This window comes from Cydia strobilella, chromosome 7, assembly GCF_947568885.1.
Source record: "Cydia strobilella chromosome 7, ilCydStro3.1, whole genome shotgun sequence".
Classification (NCBI taxonomy): Eukaryota; Metazoa; Arthropoda; class Insecta; order Lepidoptera; family Tortricidae; genus Cydia; species Cydia strobilella.
The window spans coordinates 20,591,221-20,616,010 of NC_086047.1; the positions used below are offsets into that span (position 1 = coordinate 20,591,221).

General features: G+C 43.1%; 4 protein-coding genes across 4 annotated transcripts in view; 2 read left to right on the forward strand and 2 right to left on the reverse strand.

Annotated features, from left to right (window-relative positions):
• LOC134742696 (small ribosomal subunit protein eS4) overlaps positions 1 to 24,790 on the reverse strand; it is a 48,965-nt gene that overhangs the window by 3,648 nt on the left and 20,527 nt on the right. The window contains exons 2-4 of the mRNA XM_063675887.1: positions 6,673 to 6,931; positions 5,984 to 6,081; positions 4,750 to 4,921 (exon numbers count right to left, since the gene is read on the reverse strand). Coding sequence (XP_063531957.1) covers positions 4,750 to 4,921; positions 5,984 to 6,081; positions 6,673 to 6,931 — 529 coding nt within the window. The remainder of the gene's footprint in view (positions 1 to 4,749; positions 4,922 to 5,983; positions 6,082 to 6,672; positions 6,932 to 24,790) is intronic.
• On the forward strand, positions 8,665 to 15,827 carry LOC134742693 (serine/arginine repetitive matrix protein 1-like). The gene is made up of 2 exons (XM_063675883.1): positions 8,665 to 8,833; positions 13,719 to 15,827. Exons 1-2 carry the CDS (start codon positions 8,763 to 8,765, stop codon positions 15,577 to 15,579), a joined length of 1,932 nt encoding a protein of 643 aa, XP_063531953.1. The 5' UTR covers positions 8,665 to 8,762; the 3' UTR covers positions 15,580 to 15,827.
• LOC134742694 (D-erythronate dehydrogenase-like) lies at positions 15,779 to 16,916 on the reverse strand. Its single transcript, XM_063675885.1, has one exon. It carries the CDS (start codon positions 16,816 to 16,818, stop codon positions 15,841 to 15,843), a length of 978 nt encoding a protein of 325 aa, XP_063531955.1. The 5' UTR covers positions 16,819 to 16,916; the 3' UTR covers positions 15,779 to 15,840.
• The window catches only part of LOC134742695 (glycogen debranching enzyme-like), a 52,166-nt gene continuing 50,337 nt past the window's right edge, over positions 22,962 to 24,790 (forward strand). Inside the window, exons 1-2 of the mRNA XM_063675886.1 lie at positions 22,962 to 23,111; positions 23,759 to 23,922. Of these exons, the coding sequence (XP_063531956.1) occupies positions 22,977 to 23,111; positions 23,759 to 23,922 (299 nt within the window). The 5' untranslated portion in view covers positions 22,962 to 22,976. The remainder of the gene's footprint in view (positions 23,112 to 23,758; positions 23,923 to 24,790) is intronic.

A 24,790-nucleotide genomic window follows, 5' to 3' on the forward strand; every position in this document is an offset into this window, starting at 1 on the left:
TAAAAAAAACATCATCATGAAGATACGGAAATAATTTAATAAGAACCTCATTTATTTGTAATTTGTATTACCAAAAAAACCTACTTTTAAATTTTCCATCTTTAAGGTGGTTCGACTAGGTTACCCAAAGCTTAAACCCCGCTAGATGGCGTCACTTTCGCAAATTTCCAGGTTTTATTTTTTTGTGGAATAGTGTTGGTATCTGTATACTTAAAAGTATGTTTAGCGCACTCTTTACATAAATATTGAACTATTATAATAAACATTGAATACTTCATTAGTGTAAAAAACACTTTTAAAGTCGACAGAGTGTTTCTGTCATGCTATTTCCTACTATTACTCACACATGCAAACAGTGTTTCCGTGATTGCTTGTAGTAGACAATTTCATGCAGTGTAAGTATGCTGCAATGGCGTTGCGGTATGTTCGTGGAAATACGTCCGAAAGGATTCGGGTTCGAGACTGGTACGTCAGGGGTACTTTTTTTTGTCCTTTTTGTGTTATCTTATGTTTCTTATACCTTTTATTCTTTGAATTCTTGTCCGATTCCGATATAACCGAAATATATTTCAGTGATATCGGAAACGGCTCTAACGATTTCGATGAAATTTGCTGTAAGGGGTTCGATCTAGCTAGGTCTTATCTCTGGGAAAACGAGCATTTTTGAGTTTTTACTTATGTTTTCTTTTTCTCCCAGATATTCATTATTATTAATAAATTAGTTTATAACATTTTATAAAAATATGTGACGTTTTGAACTAAAAGGTACCACATTGTCGGTTGTCGATTAGGTTGATTTCATTTTGAAGCTTTATGGAAATAGTTTGGTTGAAAACGCCACATATATTGAAAACCTGACTTTCACAAATCTCACCTCTTTGGGTTCTTCCAACTCAGAAAGGGTGGAGAATACTGACGATTCTTAGTAGCACTAGCCCAAGGAAGTCCAGGTTTGTAAGTATCAGGTATCAGTTTTTTTTTAAAGCGCTAAATATAGTTCTACAAGTAAAGCAATCCCTTACTGCCCAGCCTCTATAGTATTTTTCAAACTGGAAGGGTACGATGATAGATTTCATCTCCATACAATTTATAACCTAATAATGCCAAATGTTGCAAAATTATATTGAATTGAGATCTATCATCGTACCCTTGCAGTTTGAAATAGTTATTTACGATACAAGTGCGGAAAAGAGAAAATTCGAAACGAGTGGCGACAGATTAAAACACGACCGCAGAGAGTGTTTTAAATCGACACGAGTTGCGAATTACCTATTCGCACGTGTATCGTACAACGTTTTACAGTACATATGGCCCTTTAAACTTTCGACATATGCATGAAAAGTGCTCTTTACGCACTAGGGCGAGAAAGTTGCACCATATGTACTGTAAAATACTTTTTAGTACATATGGTGCTACATATACGTTACCGCCCTAGTGCGGTAATTAGTACAATACGTGCATATGTCGAAAATGTAAAGGGCCATAATTATGTACTGTAAAACGTTGTACAATACACGTGCGAAAAGGTAATTCGCAACTCGTGTCGATTAAAACACTTCCTTCGGTCGTGTTTCAATTTATCGCCACTCGTTGCCAATTTACTACTTTTCGCACTTGTATCGTAATGTACTAATAATAAAGTAGTGATTGTAAAATAAAATTAAAACTTTTTTTATATATTTTTTTTTATTCAAGTAGGTACAGTGAGTAACAACATTGCATGGCCTTCTAATTATAACTATTATAGAAAACGGGATATTTATCATGTTTATTTATATTATTTATTTCTCGATATTTTGGCCGGTCTTGCAAGACCAGTCGTTGTGGAGATCCCTGGGGAGGCCTATGTCCAGCAGTGGATGTCTTGTTGGTGTAGATGGATTCACACAACAAATGAAATAACATTTTTTCATATTTGTTATCCGTAGTTGTCCCTGTACCTGAAAGAAAAATAATATCATGATAGCACAAAATCTCTAATGTGAGAAATGTGTGTGTGTGTGTTAATGGAAGAAAGATGAAGCAACAATATGGATTCTAATAAAGTTATCATTTACTTACCTAGTAATAATTGTGTTTTTCATTCATAGACAAAATTCCATAATTTTCATCCCCAGGAAATGTTTTATTTTACTTTATTGCAGTGAGGATGTCCTGATTTTTTCTGGCTAATGAAGGAAAACATTTTATTTTCAAGAATGCCTCTTCATTTTGCACAATACCTAAAAAAAACCTAGAGTTAGTGACACATTGACTATTCGGCAACCAAAACAGTAATAATTACATTATATAGGTATTGTTCACTGCTTATATCTACCATTACGGAAGAAGTGAGAATTATTTTCTGAAAAGATCGGCACGAGAAAATTACAATGTACAATGAAGGAATGAAACTGTACCTACCTTACGAAACTTCACCATCATGAATTCCGCTTCAATTGAGTCTGAATTTTTCTGGATTTTCGCGGACCAGAACACCGATGATTTTTGTAACTTGATTTAGACGTTGCTACATATATTATTATACTCTTTGCGATGCTATCATTTTCAATTTATACAAACAAATCGATGTCACAATGAACATGACCCTATGTGTCAGTGTCAACACTGTCAAATAAAAATGCACTAAACAATGACTAAACATGACGGCACTGCAAATCCTGCCAGGTCGGCCAGGCAACGTCGCCAACGTCATAGAGTGGCAACGCCGCACGCAACGTATTTGTACACGACATTTGTGACACACACATACGTAAAATTGATGAAAAAATTACGTTGATTTATGTATGATTTCTGTATGAAACAAAGTTTTTCTATTAATTTAGCGCAAACGAATATTCGAAAGTAGATAAATGAGCAAATATTTGTGTAGTAATAGTGTGTAGTGCCTTAATTAAAGCAGATTGAATTTTGTATGAAAATCGAACCACCTTAAGAGATTACTTCATTCTGATGATTTGGTTCATGGACACAAGTGACACATAGAAATACCACTGATTTGCAAGTTAGCTTTTCATCACATCAATCTGTTAAGGACCAGTGTGCGGGTGGCGGTGAAGTTAAACGTCCGGAGAGTAGTAGCAACAAATGTTTGTTATAATGTTGAAACTAAAATGTTATAATACAAGAGTTGAATAATGTTAACAAGCAACGTTAAGTAATGATATTAATGTTGAATGAAGGCACCCGGTCGCGACGGTCCCGAAAAGTACATTGATTCTAATTTTGCTGGAAATGATTGTGGTAATGTGTTTTCGCTGACCGGGCGCACGTGCCGCACGAGGCCCAAAACGTGTTTAAGGTGCATTGCACCGAACAACCAGGTTCCTTCTATAAGCTTTCGTCCCTCACCAAAGTCCTTGTTTTAAAGTCATTTAAGCACACCATCTATTAGGGAGAGGTCCATTAGGACTCGTTTGTGCCTTTAACTTTGCCTGTCATTATGATTCTCTCTTAGCTATCCCAGGCTGGTGTCTGATGTACCCACTACACCCCAAGTGGCCACTCACCGGACTCGAACTTGATGAAGTCCATGATCTTGCCGGTGGCGATGTCGAGCTGCACGGAGTCGTTGACCTTGATGAGCGGGTCGGGGTAGCGCAGCGTGCGGCCGTCGTGCGTGATCAGCACCGGCACGTGTATAGTTACTAGTGTGGCCACTTACCGGACTCGAACTTGATGAAGTCCATGATCTTGCCGGTGGCGATGTCGAGCTGCACGGAGTCGTTGACCTTGATGAGCGGGTCGGGGTAGCGCAGCGTGCGGCCGTCGTGCGTGATCAGCACCGGCACGTGTATAGTTACTAGTGTGGCCACTTACCGGACTCGAACTTGATGAAGTCCATGATCTTGCCGGTGGTGATGTCGAGCTGCACGGAGTCGTTGACCTTGATGAGCGGGTCGGGGTAGCGCAGCGTGCGGCCGTCGTGCGTGATCAGCACCGGCACGTGTATAGTTACTAGTGTGGCCACTTACCGGACTCGAACTTGATGAAGTCCATGATCTTGCCGGTGGCGATGTCGAGCTGCACGGAGTCGTTGACCTTGATGAGCGGGTCGGGGTAGCGCAGCGTGCGGCCGTCGTGCGTGATCAGCACCGGCACGTGTATAGTTACTAGTGTGGCCACTTACCGGACTCGAACTTGATGAAGTCCATGATCTTGCCGGTGGCGATGTCGAGCTGCACGGAGTCGTTGACCTTGATGAGCGGGTCGGGGTAGCGCAGCGTGCGGCCGTCGTGCGTGATCAGCACCGGCACGTGTATAGTTACTAGTGTGGCCACTTACCGGACTCGAACTTGATGAAGTCCATGATCTTGCCGGTGGTGATGTCGAGCTGCACGGAGTCGTTGACCTTGATGAGCGGGTCGGGGTAGCGCAGCGTGCGGCCGTCGTGCGTGATCAGCACCGGCACGTGTATAGTTACTAGTGTGGCCACTTACCGGACTCGAACTTGATGAAGTCCATGATCTTGCCGGTGGCGATGTCGAGCTGCACGGAGTCGTTGACCTTGATGAGCGGGTCGGGGTAGCGCAGCGTGCGGCCGTCGTGCGTGATCAGCACCGGCACGTGTATAGTTACTAGTGTGGCCACTTACCGGACTCGAACTTGATGAAGTCCATGATCTTGCCGGTGGCGATGTCGAGCTGCACGGAGTCGTTGACCTTGATGAGCGGGTCGGGGTAGCGCAGCGTGCGGCCGCCGTGCGTGATCAGCACCGGCACGTGTATAGTTACTAGTGTGGCCACTTACCGGACTCGAACTTGATGAAGTCCATGATCTTGCCGGTGGCGATGTCGAGCTGCACGGAGTCGTTGACCTTGATGAGCGGGTCGGGGTAGCGCAGCGTGCGGCCGTCGTGCGTGATCAGCATCGGCACGGCCTTGGGACCCGTGGCCACGCGGCGGACCTTGCACAGCTTGTACTGCAGGAACAACACAACACACGAGTTAAACATGACCAGACACACTACATCACCACACCACACTAGTGCCTCCTAGATGACAAATTTTTAATTGTACTACTTCACAAAACATCCGCACAAACCATTCCACTAAATGTACTAGAAGACCGAACGATTATTATTATTAATATACTCCATACTGGAGTATGCGTTTCAAGTCTGGAGTCCTTACTTTGCCAAGGACATTTGAGATGCTGGAGAAGGTCCAACGGAGTTTCACGAAACTGCCAAGGCAACTTAAAAACAAGCCATATGAGGAGAGACTAAAGGAACTGAAACTCACTACCCTAAAGCACCGCAGAGAACGCGGAGACCTAATAGAGAGTTACAAAATACTATCTGGGCACTATGACCTCAAGGATTTTCAAGAGATGTTCAAGCGCAACAACAGCGATCGTCTGAGAGGTCATCACTTAAAGCTAGAAAGGCATAGGTCTCACAGTAACCCTTACAAACACTTTCTGAGCAACCGAGTAGTAAGGGCTTGGAACAAACTCCCGGAAGACGTAGTTTCAGCACAAAATGTGAACCAGTTTAAAAATAAATTAGACAAGCATAACACTACATCTAATACTCGTTCATGATATATATCTTTATGATTACTGGATACAGGCCATATCAGTTGCCATAACTGCCTGCCTGCTTATTAAATTTAATAATAATAATAATAATATATTAGAGTTATAGGCGAGCAGTTAATTAGCTGATGAGCCTATGTCACACAGTGGCCAGTATTATATAGTTTAAAGTTTGTAAAGTCATATCACATCACTAAGTAACATCAGTTTAACTTCTTGTTTATTGTTTTGGTGTTACACTGTAAATATATTGAAGTAAATAAATGAAATGAAATAAAAGCCACTTGTCCAATCTGTTTTTAAACACATTGACAGAAGGAGCAGTCACAACACTACTTTTTTTATTATTATTTATTACCGTCATTTGTTAGTAACTGCAAATTTGTGGCAGTAATGCCTTTTGCTCTCACACAAATGCACAAAAGATGTGGAATAAGTGTCTAACCTTGGCCTCCTCGGGAGTGATGCGGTGGATGGTGAAGCGTCCCTTCACGTCGTAGATCAGACGGAACAGTTCATTGGTCTTCTCAATCGACACCACATCTGAAACACACCACACATATCAATCAAAATATAACACAGCATCAATCAATACAAGCTGTAAGGAAATTACAATAAGTAATTAAAATTATATTGAAGTTTTGAATGTTTAGACTAAACTGCATAATAATATAATGAAGAATAGACACAAACAATAAAAAGTAGACTAAAAACTTTACCAGTGTTATTTTTAGGAAAAGATGTCCTCCTTTTTTGGCAGTCAAATATAAAGTAGTCAATGTTACCCAGGACGTTAAAAACGAATTAATCAACATCTTGATTCTACAATGTTAAATAGTTGTGGTGAAGCACACAACATACATACAAAACCAATAAAATCATAATCCATCTGCTAGGATTCGCAGAAAGTAGCCTTTATTTAGGCAAATTAACAAGAACAGTGTAAGCCTTCCATTTCAAGGTATAGCAGAAGTGTGACAGAAAACTTTTTGTTAACAACTGAGTCAGAATAACCATAAAAAATTGTTTAGTACAATGCATAGAGGTAGACACTTATCTAGACCTGGGTCTCTTGCTTGCCGCTGCCAGTCCTTAGCCGACACTAGGGTCCTGCAGCAGTGAAGCAGCACTCACCCATGAATCCGGCGGGGTAGGTGGGGTCGGTGCGGACGCGGTGGTCCACGCGCACGAGCCGCTGCTTCACGATGCGCAGCGCCTCGTCGCCGGTCAGCGCGTACTTCAGCCTGTTGCGCAGGAACACCACGAGCGGCAGGCACTCGCGCAGCCGGTGCGGGCCCGTGCTCGGCCGCGGCGCGTACACGCCTCCAAGCTTGTCCAACATCCATGCCTTAGGCGCGTTCAGACGCTTCAAGTGCTTTTTGGGGCCGCGAGCCTGCACACACAAACACACTTATAGACAAACCGCAAACGCGGCTAAAGAACGGCCCGATCGGCAGCGCCGCATAGACAGCTCCCACAAGAGGAAATAATCACTGTACCGTAAACTTATTTCATGTTATTACTCGACGACGACAAATAACCCGCAAATTTTGTCTTCACAATAACTATGTAAATTTAAGGTTATTAATCAAAATACGCGGTTCAAATTGATCCCCAGACACTACGCAAATTTTACAAATAGGATTGAATTAGTTTTATGCACACTAAATAGGCGATTTTAATGGATTTACATTTAAAAATTACTTAGACTCACCATGTTTAAGACAAACTTTTGACAGAAAGAAAATGTCAAATTTCAACTACACTGTCACAGAGACGGACACGATTTACGTCAAGCGTTTCGTTATTGCCAATTTACAAAGCAAACATATGTTAACAAAACGATTGCTTACAAAATCTGCGCCCCAAAAATTTGTTTCTCTTTAGTTTTCGTTTTATTTTATTTTTTCCATATTTGGCTTTTTCACAAAAAGTTTTTCCCAAAAGATCTGCTGGGTGTTCTTATGTTTGTTGTTCCGTGTTGTCTTTTCCGTATAGCTTTACTACTCGGTCGGCAACGAATGAGGCTTTCGACAACTGCGACCTTATAGGTTTCCGTCCGTATATTGCACCCCGACATGACCCCGACCACGTTCAGTGTGACCTTGGACCGTCGCAAGTTTGATTGCCAGCCGTATAGTCTGTGCTGTGCAGAAAGAGAAGAATTATGGATGGTATAGAAAGGATGCCAATCTCTTATGGCAGAATTGTTGCAAAAGTGACCGCTTTCAGCTTTAAATAATAGTTCCTAATCTCTCCGGTGGCGCTAGTTAGGCTCTGGGACATGAGTATAACACTTGTTTTTAGTAGTATTTCGGTGTATGGTGGCGCCGCCTAATTACTGTTTTTTGATGGACACTTTTCATGCATAGAGATTTGGCTCCTTTATATAGTCTCCATGAGAAGAATCGTAAAATGTATCGACTCGCATTCCACGCCACGACGGCTCTTCTCTTTTCGCACAGTAACCGCGGAAATCGAAGTTCGCAAATTGCGGGCATTTATTTATTTAAACTTATGTCTGAGCATCTGTCTCTGTCTCTCTAAATACGCCTTCAATGGAGTAAAAGATAAAGATCCCCGCAATTTGCGAATTTCGGTTTTCCTGGTAGCCCCATACTTACTATACACTTTGGTAGCCCCTCAGACTCTATCGTATTAGTAATTCATCAAATGATGACGTATACATAACTTGCATTGCCTATGCTATCAAAATCGTTGCAGACTTTTCTTGGTCTAACTCTACTCTACTGCTCCTGACAAAATTGGTTTACCAGACGAAAGATTTTATCGAATACATAGAGTTTGTGCGGAAAGAGAAGAGTCGTGGAATGTGGAATGTATGGGGCCCAGTACGCCCAACACACTCCGCGACTCTTCTCTTTCCGAACAGACTCTATAGTTGGTCAAGCAAATCTTGTCAATAGAAAAAGGCGGCAAATTTAAAAAATGTAGGCGCGAAGGGATATCGTCCTTTAGAAAATTTGAATTTCGCGCCTTTTTCTACTGACCAGATTTGCTTGACCAACTATAGTCCAACTCTAGTCTCTCTCTACTAAAAAAAAAAGGAAAAAAGAAAAGCGTTTTTTGTTATGGTAACAAAATCTTCAAATGTCAAAACAACCGATGTGATGTACTTGTACATGCTCGGTGTTATTATTATAACCTTAAATTAGTTACTTAATTAAAATATTGAGAAGAATAGTGCAACGACCACTGTAGCAATGGGGTCGTCAGACGAGGAGTTTGGTTGGATGAACACGTCAAATGATGACTCCGATACGGAACCGGAAAAGTAAGTTATTAAATATTAGTTGCTTTACTTACGCCTGCTGGCTGGTTTCCGTTCAAAACCCAAATTTATACACGAATAAACTAACATTTTATTTATTTATCAACATGAATTATAGGTAGTTTATAAAGGTTGCCTATGGACAAAAACATTGCCTAGGCATCCTCAGTATCTAAGTCCATTGATAAGATAAGTCAGGTTCACTTACATTACATCATTTGACTACCAGACTTTACGCACTTTACTTGCAAAGTTTGTGGCCGTAGGAAGTCTGTGATAAAACAATGCAACCGTTTTAGCCTAAGATACATTATATATAGAGTGTAAGAATGTCCTATAATATTTATTTATTATTTATTTATTTATATGGTCGACCTTTACTGATATATCTGACGGATGAAACTTATATTTTACTAGCGACCTGCACTGGCTTTGCACGGGTAGTTCAACTAATTTTACAACCTGTACAAATTATACATATAAACCTTCCTCTTGAATCACTCCTATCTATTTAAAAAAACGCATCGAAATCTGTTGCATAGTTTTAAAGATCTAAGTATACATAGGGACAGACAGCGAAAAGCGACTTTGTTTTATACTATGTAAAAAATGTAGTCACGAAAGAAAATATGTTCCTGAACAAATGAATAGGGTTGCCTAAAGAAATATTGTCAAGGCTAGTTTTAATACATTTTTGAAAAAAAAATTTTTTCTTTTTCACCGACTTGTTTGATGAATGAAATAAGTTCCAATGGAAAGTATACAAGTTGTACTACATGAATCAATTAGGTTGCCTATCTATTTCCAGTCACTTTATGTGATTGCCGTGTTTAAACAAGTGAGTTTATATCGATAATTGCATGCTAAAGACTACAGTGACGAATTTAACAAACATTGGCGAAATCTGCACCGGTCCGAGAACGGCCATCTTTAGTGCATAAGTTTGTAAACGTTTTATTTCATTGTTTTAGGTTGTAAGTTTTTATTATTTATTTATTTATTGATGCAAAAAAATTACACAGCATTACAGCGAACTAATACACTGTGATATTTAAAACAGACAGTATCAAGTTTTAGTATTTTGTACTGTATTTTATGTTTATTTGTACACCTTTTTATATGAGATTGTAAAAATTGGGTTTCTTGCCTGCCAAATAGAGAATTTATTATTTATTTATTATTAAGTTTCATCCGTCAGATGTATCGGTGAAGGTCGACCATATATAATGTATCCTCTACTATTTGGGTTTCTAAGAATTATTATTATTATTATTATTTAATAAGCAGGCAGGCAGTTATGGCAACTGATATGGCCTGTATCCAGTAATCATAAAGATATATATCATGAACGAGTATTAGATGTAGTGTTATGCTTGTCTAATTTATTTTTAAACTGGTTCACATTTTGTGCTGAAACTACGTCTTCCGGGAGTTTGTTCCAAGCCCTTACTACTCGGTTGCTCAGAAAGTGTTTGTAAGGGTTACTGTGAGACCTATGCCTTTCTAGCTTTAAGTGATGACCTCTCAGACGATCGCTGTTGTTGCGCTTGAACATCTCTTGAAAATCCTTGAGGTCATAGTGCCCAGATAGTATTTTGTAACTCTCTATTAGGTCTCCGCGTTCTCTGCGGTGCTTTAGGGTAGTGAGTTTCAGTTCCTTTAGTCTCTCCTCATATGGCTTGTTTTTAAGTTGCCTTGGCAGTTTCGTGAAACTCCGTTGGACCTTCTCCAGCATCTCAATGTCCTTGGCAAAGTAAGGACTCCAGACTTGAAACGCATACTCCAGTATGGGTCTGACGTATGTCTTGTATATTTTTAGCATCATTATTATTATTATTATTTGTATCTCCTTGGATATCACGGGCCTATGCATCCCGGTCTTTTGATAGGCTTGCGTGGGGATATAAATCCAACACGTAGAGGCCCCTTGGAGAGCTTTAATGTCATGTAGAACGCCTGCTGGAACCCGTTCACAGGCGCAACAATAGACACCCATGAACCGGTCGCAGCAGGCATTGGGACTATTGTAGAAAAAGTGAACAGTATACCGGTCTATGGATTGAAGTTTGGGTGGACAATGAGACTGGGCTATTGTAAAGAAGTCCGGACACCTGCCATTTTGTTTCCATACTCTTTTCCATTATTTAGTTTTTTTTTTTTTTTTTTAAATTTGGTTAAAATATGTTTTTATGCTGTTGTTGTTTCTGTTATTTTTTCTTCTTTCCATTCCCATCCTCCCATTTCTTCCATAAATATCTATGTTTGGCATTGTACATCCAGTCTTTCCCGGCAACCTCTACTATGTCATCGGTCCACCGTTTGACAGGTCTTCCAGTTTTCCTCTTCGCTGGTAATGGTCCTTTCCATTTTGTTGTTAATGTTGTCCATCTGTTATCTGTACACCTTGAGATGTGTCCTGCCCATTGCCACTTGAGCTTTAGAGCTTGTGTGAGCGCATCCTTTACGTTTGTTTTGCTTCTTATAGTTTCGTTTCTAATTTTATGCATTTTGTTAATTCTCAGTATGCTTCTTTCCATAGCTCGTTGTGTAGTATTTATTTTTTGTTTGATTTTGTTAGTATAAGTCCACGTTTGGCATCCATATAGTAAACTGGGCAAAAGGCATGTGTCCATTACTATCCTTTTTATCTTCATACTATATTTTCCTTTCAGAATTTCTTTGAATGACCAGAACTTTCGCCATGTAATATTCTTCCTTCTATCTACCTCTTCCTCGTTATTAGTCCGTGAAAAGGAAATTTGCTTGCCCAGGTATATGTATTTCTTTACATACTCAATAGTGTTTCCATTGACATTGATGGGAATGTTTGGGCTGTTAGTCATTACCTTCGTTTTGCTTCTGTTCATTTGTAGGCCTACTTTATTGCTTTCTTTTTCTAGTGTGCATAGCATATTCTCTAGTTGTTTGGCATTTTCCGCAAGCAAGGCATTTTAGCATCATATCCGGTGTTAAGGTCTTGAAAGCTTTCCTAATGAGGTAAATCATGCTTCTGGCTTTCTGAACCATTGTAGATATGTGCTCTTCCCAATTTAGATCTTCCGAGATCTTAACACCTAGGTCAGTTTGTGTTTTTACAGCCGTTAGTGGAGCGCCTTCCAAGTTGTAAGTCAGACGGGGGTTCCGATTTCCTATGTGAAGTATTGTACATTTGGCAGTATTCAGATTTATTAACCATTCTTTTGACCAGCTTGCTATTGCATCTAGATCATCTTGTAGTTGGCTGTAATCTACGAGTGGGTTAGCAAATAACTTGGTATAGAATTGTTATTGTTTCGATGAGTATTAGTTGCCAGTTGAAAGAAAACTATAGTTAGTGATTGTTGTGTAGTTGAAATTATGATACGAGTAGCTGAAATAACATTTCCCCAAATTCTGATGTGACAAGTTAAATTTGTGCTGTCTCTTATCTTTGTTAGTTTTGTTTGTTGTATTGACATACTTAGGGGTCATCCACAAATTACATCACACGAATTTCGTGATTTTTTAACCCCTCCCCCCTCCTTGTCACACCCGGTCACCGTTGGTAACCCCCTCCCCCCTGGTGTGACGTCACATATTTGGCAATTATGTTTACAACGAAATCAGCAAATCTAATGAAGTATTATTATTTTAATAAAAATATTTTTAATAATAGCAATATTAGATTTTTTTTGACACGAAACGTGCACGAAACATAAGAAATAAAAAATTTACGAATAAAAACGATATATTTTTTCAAAAACTAGCCTATTTAGTTGTACCGCGAATACAAAAAAATCAAAACAATTTTCGGCTACAAGTGAAGTTAGTGACGTCACAAAGTGTGTGACTCCCCCCTCCCCTGTGTCATAAGTGTCACAACATGTCACATTTTCTGGACTCTCCCTCCCCCTAAACGTGTGACGTAATTAATGGATTATCCCTTATTGCATAGGTAGCCACTGTGACTGTGCCCACTGTAGCCAGACAAAACGATATTAGCAGTTACTAATTATTTGCCAAACATAAAAAGTTGCTTACAGAGTTTTTCTTCATGAAATATATTTTGCAATTTTATTAACCTTTTTATGTTAGTTACGCGACCTTTACCCACACAAATATAAACAAATTGAAACGTAAAGGCATAGTGACCTCACATAATCTACGAAGTAATTCACACCGAGACCTTCACAAACTCTCAAGATCAGAGCAGTCGGTATACGTCATAGGCCCTGCGATATACAACCGCCTCCCAGATACCATAAGAGATGCACCGTCTCACCCATCCTTTAAAAGGAATTTAGAAGTGTGGCTGCTCACAAAAAACTTTTATACTGTTAATGAAATAATGGAACTGCCAATGACTATATAATATAATAATTAATTATATACATTTTTTATTTTATTTATTATATTCTATTAATTATGAATTGATGACATTACAATGTTGTGTATATTTCTGTCGAAATACTCTGTAATTGTGTCATCTCTATGTTTATTGTACAAAATTGTATTTGACGTGTACCTGTATTGTACCAATAAAGATTATCTTATCTTATCGGTGTAATTATGTATTTTTTGTATCCATTGGATATATTTGATAGATAATAATATATACTTGATCAGTCTGAAGACTGAAGCCAGAAACAGCTAGTAAACATAGAAAGAGTGTTCACTCTCAGTTAATCATTCACACAGACTTCAGAAATATATTATTGAATATATTTAATATTTATGTATAAATTAAATGAAGAAGATTATCACAAGCCAGTAGATTTTTTCAGATTAGGAGTTTCAGTCTCACTGTCATTTAAAAAAGATTGTAGGTGAATGGACTAAATAACTAACATAAACATATGACAGAGGCTTGCATTCATTTTCTGTTCACATACTGTTTCTTTTATTTCAGGAAATATGATGGTGAATCAGAGTCCGGCAAAAACTACAAAAAGAAACTACAAAAGGAGCTGTTTCAAAATGGCGACCACAACGAGTCTCACGAGCGTAAAAAACTCAAGAAACCGAAGCGAGAGGAGTCCTCCTCCCTGTCCCCTTCACCCCGCCGCGTCAAGCGCGAGCGCGAGTCGCTCGTCAACGGGCACGACGACTCCGCCGCGGCCGAGCACATGCTCAAGGTGAAGATCAAGGAAGAAAAAGCCAGCTTCGCCGTCCCGCGCGGCTCCCCGCGCAAGCGCCGCGCCTCCGCCGTCCACGCCGAGCCCGAGCCCGAGCCCGAGCCCGAGCCCGAGCCCGAGCCCGAGCCCGAACAGCCGCGGAAGAAAAAGAAGAAACGCGACAAAGAAAGGGACGAACAGCAATCCTCCACCACTGAGGCCGTCTACGGACCCGCCGCGGACCCCGACGAGCCAGCCGAGCGTTCCGCTAAAAGCTCCGAGTCCCCGAAGAAAAAAAAGAATAGAAAGAAAACTGAAAAAGAATCCTCAAACGACCAGGAATATTTCGACGGGTGGTGGAAATTCGAGGCGGAGGAGACGGTCGTCCAGGAACGCCCGACGCCAAAGAAGCGCGAGGAAGAAGTCAAGCCTTTCACGAGCAAGGAGTTCGTCAGCGATGACGACTCATCGGACGACGAGCGGCCCGCACCCGCCCCCGCGGCTCCGCGAGCTAGCCTGAGCGACGCCAAGTCCGTCGAATCTCCCCGGCGAGCGAGAATGTCCGACAGAATAACCTTCGAGGAGGAATCGCAGGCCGAGGCCGCATCTAAACCTCGGAAAGAATCGCACGCGTCGACGGAATCTCCCCGCCGACCCCGACTATCAGAAAGGATCACGTTCGAGGAGGACTCGCGGGCGGGGCCCGAACCTCCCGCGCCGGCTCAAAACATAACTCAGAGGAAATCCCTGCCCGTAGAACGCCGGAGGATATCCGAGAGGATAACGTTCGAGGACTCCAACTCGGAACCGGAGCGGGCGGCCGAGCCCCCGGCCCCGGCGCAAGTCTCCGCGGACAGCGGGCGACTCGGCCGCTTCCTGCGCGCGCACGCGCACATGCATCCCGTGCTCGGCGACTTCCCGCCCGGCGCCGCCATCACCGCCAACGACGACATATGGATCGTCCGCTGCCCGAGGGACTTGCCCGTCGGCGCGTTGAAGGGGATCACGCTAGATGTCGACTTCAAGAGTAAGGTGAAGATCGGCGGGCAGGCGTACGAGGCGACGCCGGCGGCGAGCGCGGAGGGCGGGGGGGCCGGGGAGGGCGGGGAGCGCGTGGCGGTGCTGGCGCCGGCGACGCGCGGGAAGGGGTTCTGCGTCCGCTCCGTGCCCGTGCGAGGCCGCCTGCGCCTGCGAGCCAAGTTGCCGCGCCCGCGCGCTCCGCTGCAGACGGACAAGGGCTCCCCGGAGCGGATCCCGCTGCCCGAGACGAGGCAGAGGCACCCGCTGCTGGGCGCCGACTTCGAGCGGACGCTGCCGGCCGAAGTGATGAGACGTCTCGCCGCCGCTAGCGCCCGCACCGAAGAAGTCATCGACGAAGTCGATCACCACGTGCGGCGAGAGAAAAAGAAGAAAAAAAAGAAGCACAAGGAGCGGCCGGAACCCGAACCGGAGGTGGAGCCGGAACCTGAACGAAAGAAACGCAAGCGGAAACACAGCTCGCGGCACGAGCCCGAGCCGCGCGAGTCCGAGCGGGACCTCGAGTCGCCGCCGCGGAAGAAAAAGGTCAAAAAGGAAAAGAAAGAAAAGAAGCGGCGCGACGACGCCGCCGTCTGGGACTCCGAGCAGGCCATCGAGGAGAGCCTCTTCAACTTTTAATAGTTCTATTATTTTGTGTTAGGTAGATTGATCGAACGCTACAAGGAATCTATCGTTAGTGGTGAACATGAGAAAAACAGCATATTTTGAGTCATGTTTTTGCAAAACGTAATATCTATGTATTATTACAAAAAGTATGATGTCGTAAAAAAAGTTAATAGGTAGGTACTTACGTAGCATAAAAAATACGTTTTGAAGCTACATTGGATTGAGCATCTTTATTTTTGAATATAAATCAATTATTGCCATATTTTATTTTTTCTACTCGGGTATGCGGCCGCCGAGGTCGTCTCGTATGTATTCGCGGATGAGATCGTCATAGCTCTCGTCCTCTCGGAAGCCGAGCTCCAGTGCCCGCCGAGCGTCCAGCCGCGCCGGCACCGACGCCATCATGGCGGCCAGCCTCGGCTGCGCCTCCCAGCGCACGCGCGCCGCGCACGGCGGCCCGCACACGCGGCCGAGCGCCGCCACCATGTCCCGCGCCCGCACCCTCAGCCCCGGCAGCGCCAGCACGCGCCGCGAGCTCCACGCCCGCGCCGGCAACGTCGCCGCGTGTATCAAGTTGTGCACCACTGTTGCCGGCCCCGTCAGCCACATGCACAGCTCCGGGGGCACCGGCACCGTCGCGTCCCTGCCCTCGAGCGTTTCTCTGACGATATCGCTCGCGAAAGACGAGATGGCAGTGTTCGCGCGCCCTCCGCGCACCGAGACCGTCGGGAGACGAATTACGCGGGCGTCGGCCCAGCCGCGCCGCCCGTACTCGCTCGCCAGCAGCTCCGCCATAGCCTTGGCGCAGCCGTACGACGTCTGCGGCATCGGTGCGAAATCCTCGTCCGGCGCGTCCGGTAACTTTCCACCGTACACCGCTACAGTGCTAGTCATAATGAATACCATATTCGACGCGCGGCGCCGGGCCGCCTCCAGCATCGCGCGGGTCGCGTCGAAATTGACGCGGAATCCCAAGTCGAAGTCTTTTTCCGCGTTACCGCTGACGATGGCCGCCAGATGGAAGAACACGGCCGTATCGGCCTCGATGATTTGTTCTGCGACACCCGGTGCGACTAGGTCCAGTGCTAGAGCCCGCACCGGTATGCCGGTAGTGGTAAGGGGCTGGTATGCTGGCGCCGTCATATCTACGAGCACCAGCTCGGAGACGGGCAATGCGGAGTTCGGGGCCAGCAAGGCCTTCGCCAGCCGAGTGCCCAGAAACCCAGCGGCTCCTGTTATTACTACTTTCATCTTATATAACTTCTATAGTAATATTTGTGGTGTGAATTCTTCTAGTGCTGTTTTTATACTAATTAAACATATTTGTATTACTAAGTAGGACCATTTGTGTAAATAAAATCGCGAGTTGTGATAATGTTGATGTAATTTATTACATCTTTCGAGAAGTTATATATGTAATAGTAGATGAAGCATAGATAACGGTGTAGGTATAGGCATATATGTGGTCAAGGGTAAAATATGGGTGCACAAATCATACTCAAAAACATATCCCATAGCTCTTATGTCAACGAATTAAGAACTATGAGACATATTTTTGAGTAAGTTGTCTACACCCATATTTTTACACATGACTGTACTATCGACGGCATAGTTAACTAAGTTATATTCATTTAGACACGCGGTAGCGTGTCCAGCCAAGTTCAAAGAAAAAGGAACTGGCGACGCAGCAACTTGAAACCTATAGTTGGTCAAGCAAATCTTGTCAGTAGAAAAAGGCGCGAAATTCAAATTTTATTTGGGACGATAACTCTTCGCGCCTATATTTTTTAAATTTGCCGCCTTTTTCTACTGACAAGATTTGCTTAACCAACTATATTTAACCTACACATACACACATGAAATTTGGCACATTTATTCAAGTTAGCTTGTCTAAAATACAAAATTTTATAAACGTAGCTCAAACAGTTAGTGATAAATTAACGTTTAAAAACCAGCATTTTTGTGACTGACTGACTGACTGAATTATAGATCAAGAACCTAACCCAGATATGGCCTAGAAACTTGAAGTTTGGCATCATTAGGTGTACATAGAGGGAAAAAACTGAAAACAATTGATAATTTAATGTAAAATAATTCATATTATATTGTTAATTACATTAGATAAATTTAGCTTATAGATCAAAAACCTAACCCACTTTCAGATGACTTTAGAAACTTGATATTTGGCATCAAGGTGGTATTTATTCACGGAGATCATAATTAGATATATTGATAATAAATAAATAAATATTATAGGACATTACACAGATTGACTAAGTCCCACGGTAAGCCCAAGGAGGCTTGTGTTATGGGTACTCAAGACGATATATATAATATATTAAATACTTAAATACATACAAAACACCCATGACTCACTCACATGATGATAATCCTATACGTAAAAACTAGCCAAAACAATTCTTAGAAAGGATTTGTCTTGGCTAGTTTTTACGTATAGGCTATTAATGCTATTATATATCTATCTATGTTACTTTTCTAAAATTTGCTTTGTTGGTAAAAACTAGCCAAGTCAAATCCTTTAATTATAATTTCAGGGTTTTCTACACAGCACAGAACTTGGCTTGGTTGGATATAGAACTCAATTCTTTTGTCGGCGAGTCAACAACGACACATATTGAACTTGGCTCTCAATTCACATTTATGTTTTTGTTGGGATCAACCATGGAGACTATATAAAGGAGCCAAATCTCTATGTATGAAAGTGTCCATCAAAAAACAGTCATTAGGCGGCGCCACCATACACCGAAATACTACCAAAAACATAGACCTAGCATTACATAGACCAGCTATACGCGTGCGCCCGTAAGGGATAGACATAGATGACGTCATAAACGTCACGTCACGTCACGTCACGTCATAAACCATATTGGTAAAAACTACCCCAATATTTGATATCACGTTGGGGCGATTACCCTGGAGGCAAAGTTAGCTTGTTTGACGGTATTAAAAAATTGATAAATAAAATGTCAATGGGCCGTTCTTTTTAGGCGTATAAACAATGAAATACCTCCTATAATTCGCGCAGGTGGTACAAAACTAAACTAAACTAACTATGACAAGGACAAACAATAACAGCGCTTTCTCTGCTACTCCTACTGAAAGATACATAAGACTATCCCGTTCGGTCATTTTCCCCCACTCCTCGTGACCGATCCAGTTGTACTAGATTCATGACCAAAAACAACCTACGTAATTTGGTCGGGTTATTTGTTGGTTCATGTTATTATACTCATGTCCCAGAGCCTAACTAGCGTCACCGGAGAGATTAGGAACTATTATTTAAAGCTGAAAGCGGTCACTTTTGCAACAATTCTGCCATAAGAGATTGGCATCCTTTCTATACCATCCATAGGATCAACTTTATAACAATCACAATCACATAATGTCCGCCTTTGTATGCGGTTGGTTGTACGTTGTACCGATGACCTGCTGACCCTACTTTACCTATTACGTGATCAAGAATAATATTATAAATTCCAATTAAGTAATATCTAAAATTAAATTAAACTTATCAAAGTAGACTTCTGCCCCCTGCTTTTCGTACTTTCAGTACTTTCATTACTTTCATAAAAATAATTTAATGGAAGAACTTATTCAAAGAGAACAAGATAAACAATTACATGACTTTTCACCTGCGATTACTGCATATATGTTGTTGGCACGGCAGAATTACCTACTTGATAATTCTGAGAGTCCGGAGAGCTCAACCCAATCCAGTCGGCACTTGGTCTTCATGGGTGTAATTTGTCATAATTATTCCGTCGATACAGAACAGGGCGATCTGCTAAATGTGAGTAGGTTTATCTACTCTACTTAATCTTATTGCAATAATAATACGAGATTAGTTATATTAGAGATGTCCCTTGCGTACGACCGGTATGACCTCTGGACTGGCGTGCATGCACTGTGCATGCAGCGAAGCCGTCGCCAGGGCCGTGTTGCATAATAAACTACAATTAATATTACAAGCGGAACTCCTTTTCTAATTCCACCTATTAGATAAGGAGTTCCGCTTGTAAGTTGTAGTTTATTATGCAACACGGCCCTGGCCGTGGCCGGTGCGGTGCGCGACGCGAGCGCTGGCGCTGTGTGCAGTGCGGGGGCTCTCGGCTTCTGGATTTGTATTTTGTAAGATGGGCTGCTCCGAGTCCGTAGTTGTAAGTATTTGTGGATCCATCTAGGGCGACTTTTTGTTTGTGAGACTACTGAAAATTAGAAGACAGGGTAGCCACATAGTTACCTGTATAAGTTAATACCTACCTATATTCAAATGGTGACCAAGTGATAATGTTGCTGCTTAAATCCGAGCAATCTTTGTCGCCAATGGAGAAGAATACGGAATCTAAAGAAAGTAAATGTTCTACTAATTTAGTACATAATAATTAATTTAGTAGATAATGAACAATAAGTTTAACCCTCAGTATTATTATTTTTTCGGTTAACGAATATTTTTTCTAGTGAAATTTGGAACTCGTATCAAGATTCGTAAACACGTTCAGCTGTCAAGGTCACGCAGAGGACGCATCTGTCAAAACTTTTTATCATTTATCAATCAAAATCAAATCGGCTCGTTCACAATAACATTGCTTGAACGCTGTTAAATCTCTTTAAACTAGTCAATAGCTGATACCTGCAAGTGGTGTAGTAAAGTGCATTGAGTAAAACTCATTGTGCGAAAGCGGGCAGAAGGCCTATGCAGCGAGCAAAACCTCTCATACCCACCTAACGGTAATCTAAGTTCCTTAATTATCTACAGTGAAAAACATTGATAATCGTGATTATTTAAGTTTTTAGCCATACTCGATAGGTATTATTACTAACATACAAATTAGTACAAAATTACGTGACTTCTACCAAAGATAGATATAACTCCGTAATAGATGGATACAGTCTAAGGAACTCTCGTTCTCGTTCAGAGGGCGCTACTAGCTTTGGCCTACTGTCGTATAGATGGCGTTGACGGTTTCGTTTGTTATTTATAATTTTAACGCATATCAGTGAAAGAACATGGGTCAAAATCATAAAAATAATTAATGCAAATAAAAAAATTCATTTATCCATATTTAAATACATTTTATCGTATTTTTATAAATCTTCATTTTTAGTTTTAAAGTGTGTCGACAGATGGCAGTGAATTTACTGGGGTTACAAAATTTACTATGACAGTACCGCTCTAGTATAAGTTACTCTATGCTTCTACTAAAGAACTGGCCCAGTGATCGACTGTATCACTATCACAGATCAATGGATTTGATAAATAATTAACTGGTTGTGGCTCAAGTACATTGGAAAAGTCACTATTTGTAAAAATAATAGAACAAACTGTCCTGTCTCATAATACTTAGATTATAAAACAAAATACCGCATCTTGTTCTGTAATTTTGCAAATCAGGTGGGTATGCATGTATGTGTCTGCTCATGCCTAGTGGATTGTAGATTTGAGAATGCAACTGAATTTCATATATTTTAAAAATAACTAGTTATGTACATTTGTATTTTTTGTATTTCGGTTTTTTTCGTTAAAAGTTTTGTACAGTCAGCGGTGGAAATGCATGGTCACTTTATGAATGAATTCAACTTCTAATGTGTCTATGCTGCTGGCAGCTGGCAATGTTTATAGCAGTTGGTTTTCCATGTATAATAGTATATAAAAATAAATAAATAACAACTATACTGATATCTCTAGTTCAAACAACGGCCATCATACTCAGTATTGTTAAAATTTCTCAGTAAATTGTATTTACCCGGTTCCCGAGATACAGGCTGCGCCTAGTTTGGGGCCGATGGATATTAGCTTAATTGTAAAATCTAATTTTTTTTTGTTAAGTTCAACCTGTGACTTAGATAAAACCAACATTACATTTTCCAATCTATTGTGTCTTGCTACAGATCAAGAATCTCTCTTATCTATAATGATTGATCATCTTCTCTTCTTGTTCACCTTGTAATGTAAAAATGAGGTGATACTTGTATGATGTATACCTAGCTGCATAAAATACAAACACATAATATATTCACTCAAAATGCATGGTCACCTGAGTGGTGCCGGGTGTTAGATTTTTAACTAGAATACAATAATAATGTAAAGTTGTCAATGATTTAGTTTTCTTTCCATTACATTACACGTTAACAATGGGCTTGCATTTCTACCATAGCTGTAGGTTGTGGACTGTGACGGTTATCAGATCAGCATTATCAGAGCTCGGGCGAATGCAGCTCTGCAGTACTTTGCTCTCAGTGATGGTAAATGGTTCGGGATTTGGACTAACTTCTTGTACAAATGGGGTGCTCAGAATCACTTATGGTGAGATTTTTATTTAGTCAAACAGAATTTTAGGATATTAGTGAATATTATGTTCACTTAATTTCTTAAGTTAGGTATTATTTAACTGAAACATTAAGAAACAAATAAATATTGTATCAAAACATATAAACTAAATGTAAAGCAAAAAAAACCCTGAACCTATACTAAAATAAAAATTCACCCCTCGGCAAGGTGCCGTAGATGCTGGCAGCATTACTCCGCTGAAATGCAATACGAGTGAGGAAGCTGCCAGCCCTAAGGTCACCAGTCGCATCCACCAGCCTCTTTGAGAAGGCCCCAAAAAAATTCAGGGCGACGGGACCAGACGGGCCGAGTGTTTCCACACCTAAAGGGGTAAATCTATAAGACACATGATATTAAAAATAAAGTTTTTTCATTCCAAACAAAGGATTTTTGTATATTCTTACAAATAATGCCCATCCCCAGACATGCATGTTAAATCATTGGTAAGGTTATCTTCGACATTTTCTCTTTTTTTTTATACCACGTCGGTGGCAATCAAGCATACGGCCCGCCTGATGGTAAGCAGTTACCGTAGCCTATGGACGCCTGCAACACCGGCATTCTTTATTGCATTTTTATAAATTTATAAAGTAAAACACAAATCAGTGCATATAGTAACGGTTATGCGTGGTTGCGTAGGAAAACTTGAAAAGGCACAATAGGGTTTAGTGTCGGCTTTGTGCGGCGTCGCTCGCGCATCCCGTGAAACCTGAAACGGGCTGTCGGCAGGAGGAAAAGGTCTTTGAAACGTGGTGAATACGAGTAACTTAAAGCTTTTGTAGTTCAGGAGGTATGTCAAACCTCACCCAATAGAGAATGGTAATAAGAACGTCTGATCGTCCACACAGTTAACGGACAATTCGAAAACCTTATTGCAAAGGTGTAAGGCTCACCGATGATCAGTCAAGAGTGCTGCTGTTAGCACATCGCTAGTGCTTTTGTCTTGTAAGACAAGGGTGGGGTCATGTACGCTTGGGCGCTTGCGTGTCGTGTATAAACGCCGTCGGCGGCCGCGGCGCGCACTCCCTCGTGCGACACCGGACACCGGACACGTTACGACATGCTGCGCCGCGACTCGGCGCGCGAGCGCGAGCTCGAGTACGGCCGCGCGCTCGACAAGCGAGACAAACCTGACAGGCGCGATAAGGAGATCAGGCCAAGAGCGCGCACGCCCGATGGAGCTGTTCTGGCGAGGGTGCGATCTCGCGTATCACTTTGTCTTTCACTTATATGTAATGCAAGCACATCTAGCTGTTCTGTCCTAAACCACAGAATAACTAATAGTACGTTCCGTTCCGTTAAGTTCGAGTTCCTCTTAGAGCGTTTTCACCTTGTCCGATCCGATATCGGATGTAGGATCCTACATCCGCGTAGTCATCCTCGTTACTAATTATGATGTACCAATTCTATATGAACTATACTTTAAATGCAAAAATAAATACAGAAAAACACATATATCTTACATTTTCCTTCTTTCTGATATCGGATCAGTCAATGCGAAAACGCTCTTAAGATTATTCTTTTAAAATGCATGGAAAACAAAAACTCTACATTCGGGCTAACCAATTATGGATTTCAGCGACTGACCGCACGATATTTAACAGCTAGAGAGGCATATACTTACCTACAGCCCTCTGCTACTCTCCACTGCCTCGACTTTTCAGATAGCCAGGCAGAGGGCCCAGGGGTTTTTAAACTAGGGCTCTTATTATAAATATTGGCCCACGGAAAAGTGGAACAGCCGATGGCCTGGTCGGGTTAAAAAGCTTGGAGACCCCAGAGTTAGATTGTCACCACTGTTCTCCAGTCAAGATGGCGTTACGTTTTATTTTACGTGTTCAGAGGCAGATGGCGATCGAGCGCGGTGCGGCGGCGGAGGTGGCGCCCACCCCGCACCCGCCCTCCCCGCGCGGCTCCAGCCCAGCGCCGGATGAGGCCCGTCCTGAGCCACCCACGCGGCTGTTGACCCTCGCGCACGGCGAGCACCATGACTCCACCATCTACCGGTCAGTACACCCCGCACCCGCCCTCCCCGCGCGGCTCCAGCCCAGCGCCGGACGAGGCCCGTCCTGAGCCACCCACGCGGCTGTTGACCCTCGCGCACGGCGAGCACCATGACTCCACCATCTACCGGTCAGTACACCCCGCACCCGCCCTCCCCGCGCGGCTCCAGCCCAGCGCCGGACGAGGCCCGTCCTGAGCCACCCACGCGGCTGTTGACCCTCGCGCACGGCGAGCACCATGACTCCACCATCTACCGGTCAGTACACCCCGCACCCGCCCTCCCCGCGCGGCTCCAGCCCAGCGCCGGACGAGGCCCGTCCTGAGCCACCCACGCGGCTGTTGACCCTCGCGCACGGCGAGCACCATGACTCCACCATCTACCGGTCAGTACACCCCGCACCCGCCCTCCCCGCGCGGCTCCAGCCCAGCGCCGGACGAGGCCCGTCCTGAGCCACCCACGCGGCTGTTGACCCTCGCGCACGGCGAGCACCATGACTCCACCATCTACCGGTCAGTACACCCCGCACCCGCCCTCCCCGCGCGGCTCCAGCCCAGCGCCGGATGAGGCCCGTCCTGAGCCACCCACGCGGCTGTTGACCCTCGCGCACGGCGAGCACCATGACTCCACCATCTACCGGTCAGTACACCCCGCACCCGCCCTCCCCGCGCGGCTCCAGCCCAGCGCCGGATGAGGCCCGTCCTGAGCCACCCACGCGGCTGTTGACCCTCGCGCACGGCGAGTACCATGACTCCACCATCTACCGGTCAGTACACCCCGCACCCGCCCTCCCCGCGCGGCTCCAGCCCAGCGCCGGATGAGGCCCGTCCTGAGCCACCCACGCGGCTGTTGACCCTCGCGCACGGCGAGCA

What these genes read in the sequence shown, in the direction of transcription:
- LOC134742694 (XM_063675885.1), bottom strand. Translation starts at nt 16,818, where the DNA reads ATGAAAGTAGTAATAACAGGAGCCGCTGGGTTTCTGGGCACTCGGCTG.
- LOC134742693 (XM_063675883.1), top strand. Translation starts at nt 8,763, where the DNA reads ATGGGGTCGTCAGACGAGGAGTTTGGTTGGATGAACACGTCAAATGAT. An exon ending in TCCGATACGGAACCGGAAAA is followed by an intron (nt 8,834 to 13,718) that starts GTAAGTTATTAA and finishes CTTTTATTTCAG; the next exon opens with GAAATATGATGGTGAATCAG.